The sequence below is a fragment of the Crotalus tigris genome, unplaced genomic scaffold (assembly GCF_016545835.1).
Source record: "Crotalus tigris isolate CLP2741 ecotype Arizona unplaced genomic scaffold, ASM1654583v1 scf7180000021401.42387113347:515327, whole genome shotgun sequence".
NCBI lineage: Eukaryota > Metazoa > Chordata > Lepidosauria > Squamata > Viperidae > Crotalus > Crotalus tigris.
Genome location: NW_024098493.1, coordinates 502604 through 507673, shown reverse-complemented (window position 1 = coordinate 507673; position 5070 = coordinate 502604). Strand labels below are relative to the sequence as shown.

The 5070-nt window shown below is 52.6% G+C and overlaps 1 protein-coding gene across 1 annotated transcript; it reads left to right on the top strand.

Moving 5' to 3' along the window:
- Positions 1-244: 244 nt before the first annotated feature.
- Positions 245-4487, top strand: LOC120296643 (cytoskeleton-associated protein 5-like). Its single transcript, XM_039318493.1, has one exon. It carries the CDS (start codon positions 473-475, stop codon positions 4313-4315), a length of 3843 nt encoding a protein of 1280 aa, XP_039174427.1. The 5' UTR covers positions 245-472; the 3' UTR covers positions 4316-4487.
- Positions 4488-5070: the final 583 nt, after the last annotated feature.

Genomic DNA, 5070 nt, shown 5'->3' with positions numbered 1-5070 from the left:
TTTTTAGATCAGGGGTCCCCAAACTTGGCAACTTTAAGTTGTGGACTTCAGCAAAGCTGGCTGAAGAATTCTGGGAGGTGAAGCCCACCAGTCTTAAAGTCGCCAAGGTTGAGGACCCCTGCTTTAAGGGACATCTCCTTTGTTCCTGGAGTCTTCCTCCCCTCTGTTGTGGCATCAGTGACATCACAAAGACACCCCCCGTGAGTCTTCAAGCCAAGCCCACCTCTGATAAGCTGGGTGGCAGCGGCTTCAGAAGATCCCCTTCCCCCACGAGTGGGGCACGACCACCTTCTCTCTGGGGAGGGCAGAGTGGGGGGCTGCAAGCCAGATCCCCTAGGAAGGAGACCTTGGCTCTCTGCCGGCTTTCTCGGAATGTCCTTGGCGCTGACCGAGCTGATAGCCACCCGAGGGAGGGCTGAGCCGCCATGTCGCACATGGCTGACCAAGGTTCTAGAACGCCCAGGCAGCCAAGATGCTAGAGCCAAAGGACATGACCGAGAAGGAACTGTCAGAAGAATCATGTGAGCTGGAAGCTGCTGCAGTCCTCCCAAAGTCCTGTCTCCAACATCTGGACAGCACCAACTGGAAAGAGCGCATCTCCTGTCTGGAGGCCCTGGAGAAAGCCGTGGAAGAGATGGACCACCACCAGGTGCCCTGTCAAGCTTTGGTCAGGCTCCTCCAGAAAGAGCCCGGCTGGAACGAAACCAAACTCCAGGTCATGCAGAAGAAGTTGCACATCGTCACCCTCATCGCCCGCAAAGGGAACTTCTCCAGAACCTCCGCTCAGTTCGTCCTGGGGAACCTGGTGGACAAGATTGGAGATGTCATCTGCGGCGGCGACACCAAGGAAGCCCTCACGGCCGTGGCGGAGGCTTGCGGCTTGCCGTGGACTGCCAAGAAAGTGACCGAAGCCGCTTTTTTGCAGGACAGCCCCAGGACTCGGGCCGAAACGCTGAAGTGGCTTTCAGAGGCCATCCGAGATTTTGGGTTTGAGGGCCTACAGGCCAAGATGTTTGTGAGCTACATCAAAGCTTCCTTGTCCGCAGCCCATCCAGACGTGCGGACCTCTGCTTTTAACCTCCTCGGGGTGATCTTCCTCTACGTCGGGAGCCCCTTGAGGGCCTACTTTGAGAATGAGAGACCCCCTCTTCTGGCCCAGATCGACGCCAGATTTGAGCAGCTGAGAGGTCAAAGTCCTCCTCCTCAAACACGAGGCCGCTGCCGGTTCTGCCGAAACTGTGCCAACGAGCAACAGGGAGGCGATGCGCAGCCCTACTGGAAGAAGAACACGGTGGACATCAGCCAGAAGATCTCGGTCGAGCTGATATCCAAGATGCAGGACCCCAGCTGGAAAGTCCGGAAGGAAGGGCTGGAGGAAGTCTCCAAGATCCTCAGAGAGGCCACCTCCATTCAGCCCAATCTTGGCGACCTCCCGCTCGCCTTGAAAGCTTGTCTGCACGACGCCAACAAAGTTCTGGTGAAGCAGACCTTGATTGTCCTGCAGCAGCTGGCCAAGGCCATGGGCCCGGGGGTGAAGCATCATGTCAAGACCCTGGGGATGTCCATCCTTGCGGTTCTCAAAGACAGCAAAAGTAGCTTGAGGCCCATGGCTCTTAGCACCATTGAGGCCTGGGCCGAGCAGAGCGGCATAAAGGAGTGGCTGGAAGGAGATGACCTCTTCACCGATCTGAAGAAGGAGACGGTGTCCCCCAGACAGGGCTTCCTGGGCTGGTTGGTGGAGAAACTGCCATCTTCCAACTCGGCTTCTACTGACCTGCTCCGTTGCGTTCCTCACCTCTATTCAGCCTTGGAGAATTCCCACGAGGAAACACGCACTACCGCGCAGGAGGCCCTGCCCTTTTTCCTTCTTCACCTTGGCGTTGAGAAGATGGCTGAAGCTACCAACAAGCTGAAGCCAACTTCCAGAGACCAGGTCCTCCTTCTCCTGGAAAGAGTCAAAGACAGCAGATCTTCCAAGTCCACCCTTAGCTTGTCCAGGACCCTTTCCAAGCTCCCACGAGGCAGGTCTTGGTCCAGATCAGAGGTGGCAACTCCTCAACCATGCCTACCCACCCCCTCCTCCTCGACTGAAAACGTCGGGTCCAACGAGTTGAGCGTAGATGTCCGAAAAGCCATTTCAGAAGGCACGGTCCCCAAAGCTAAGCGGCTTCCGGCGACGAAGGCTCAAAGCAAAGTGGGCTTCAAAGAAGGTCCCAGCAAGCTAGGCCCCATTTTTATGATTGTCCCCAAAGGCAAAGAGCAAAGGGCCAAGGAGGAGAAGGCTTTGAAGGTCCTGAGATGGAACTTCAGCACCCCAAGCAGCAAATATATCGAGCAGCTCAAAGCTCAGATGTCCGGTTGTCTGTCGGGCTGGCTACAAGAAGAGATGTTTCATTCCAACTTCCAACACCACATCAAAGCGTTGGCGGTGATGACCAAGCACCTGGAGGTTGAGAAAGATGGGGTCCTCAGCTGCCTGGATCTCATCTTGAAATGGCTCAGCCTTCGGTTGTTTGACACCAACACTTGGGTGTTGATGAAGACTCTAGAGTACCTTCAGAGACTCTTCCATCTGCTCATTGAGGAGAAGTATCAGCTGACGGATAACGAGGTGTCCTCTTTCCTGCCCTACCTTCTCCTGAAGCTGGGAGGAACCAAGGAATCCATCCTCAAAGAAGTCCGAGCAATTGTGAAGCAGATTGTCTTCATTTACCCGGCCTCCAAGACGTTGTCTTTTCTCCTGGAAGGAGCCCAGGTGAAAAACACCAACCAACGGGTCGGTTGTTTGAAAGAGTTGGGATGGTTGCTGAAGAAATACGGTCCGGAAGTCTGCCAGCCAAATCCCAGCAAAATTCTGAAGACTCTCCTTGTCTTGACGGGAGACTATAACAATGTGGTCCATACGGCTGCTTTGAAGGTCATCGCAACTGCTCGGGACGTGTTTGGGGTAGAAACATTTCGGGTCATCGGGAATATCTCGGAGAAACACATGGGACTTTTGGAGGAGAGCATCAAAGAGGCAGGAGCTATGGATGTCAGAGAGGAGAAAATGGAAAGGCACCTCTCCAAGTCTGTAGAAAGTTCCCGGCAGAACATCCCAACTGGAAATCCAACCAAAGAGGACTCCTCAGATTCTGTTCAAGAGCAGGAGAAGATCAACCAGGAGGACACGTCTCCAAATCCCAAACCAGCAGTTGGAGAATCACCAGGGATGAATATGGAGCTCCAAGCTGAGAGTAGGGTCTCACCTAATGTCAACATGATCATTTGCCATGTGGCTAGTGGTTGCCTTGTCACAAGTACAGAGGCCTTAGTCCAGATTCAGGAGATTCTGGAGCAGGAGGACAATGTGGAACTCATGTCTGGCCACATCAACCCGTTTCTGATAGCTGCCCTCCGGCAGATGAAGTTCATCCACCGTCTCCACGTCACGGCAGAAGAAGAAGCAAGGAAGGAACAGGTAGTTGAGCTCCGTAACGCCATCATTTGCAACCTGGCCGCCCTCTTCCAGGTAGAGATCTTGGCCCAGCAAGCTTCTGCTGGAGTGCTGAAGGACCTCATCAGTTGTCTCATCAGCTTCTTGTTGGATTCTCCAGTGGAGGAGCTTCCAGAAGAGCAATCCACTAAACTGGTGGTCATCAAGGTTCTGGAGAAATCCAACCAGACCAGAATCCTCAGTTCTTTGCTTCTGCTTCTCCAAGAAAGCATGACCGCCCCCACCAACCTCTTTGCTTTTTCAGAAATGGTGGCCAAGTGCTTGTGGAAAACAGCCAAGAGGCTTCCTCAGACCATCGACAACCTCTATCTGGACCAGATCCTGCTGGATGTCCACCTATTCATGAAGGTCCTGCCCAAGGAGAAATTAAAGCAGTATCAGAGCAATTATCCACTGCGGGCCCTGAAAACTCTTCTCCATGCCCTTTGCAAGTTGATGGGCGAGGAGATCTTGGATCATCTCACGCTGATTGAGGACAGGGGAGACTCCGATTTGGAAGCCAACCTCCAGAAAGTTCTTGGCCACTTTGAGGGACAGGCTGGCCTGGACCAAGAGCCAGGCTCTCCTTCTCTAGCCCAGGATGACGTCAACCCAACCTTGGTTGACATTTTCAAGAAGATCAACTCCAAGGAAACCGCCAGGGCAGGTCTTGAAGATCTCCACGAATTCAAGGAGAAACACCCCGAGGCAGATTTAGTACCTTACTTGAAAAACTGTTCCCTTCTTTTCCGGAGTTACGTCAAACACGGCTTGGCCGTTATAATGTCGGAGAGGGAAAACAAACAGAAAACCCACATTTCGTCCGAGAACGCTGCGTGATGCCAGGTCTCCGTTCCCAAATGGTAAAGATTTCCAGGTGCAGAAGAAGAGTCCACATCGGGCCAGGAGTATACTTTTCAACTCAATTCCCCCCTTGCCTGCCAGAAAAGTCACTGACAAGGTGAAAAAAACCCCCTAAAACAATAAAATCAGCTGTCAGTTGCTCAAAAGATTGCACGGGTGCAAGACAGTTATTTGGGGTTAATTCCCGAAGCAGCAACACAATTGCAGTAACACAACGGTGGTCTTGATCTATGCTTTGCCTGGATCTAGCACTTCCTTTGAAATGGAGATTCTTGAGGAAGGCACAGAGAATCTTTGGATGACATCCCAAAATAGTATTAGTTGAAAAAGAAAAAAAGAGTTAGTTTGGTCTAGTACAGGAATAGGCAACCTTGGCTCTTTTATGACTCATGGACTCCCAGAATCCCTCAGCCGGTGTGAGGGAACTATGGCCCCCTCATGACTGGTGGACTTCAACTCCCAGAATTCCTCAGCCAGCGTGGGGAAATTATGGCCCCTTCATGACTTCTGGACTTCAACTCCCAGAATTCCTGAGTCACCATGGGGGAACTATGGCCCCTTCATGACTCATGGACTTCAACTCCCAGGATTCCTCAGCCAGCATGGGGGAACTATGGTCCCTTCATGATTCGTGGACTTCAACTCCCAGAATTCCTGAGCCAGTGTGGGGGAACTATGGCCCCTTCATGACTTGTGGACTTCAACTCCCAGAATTCCTCAGCCAGCATGGG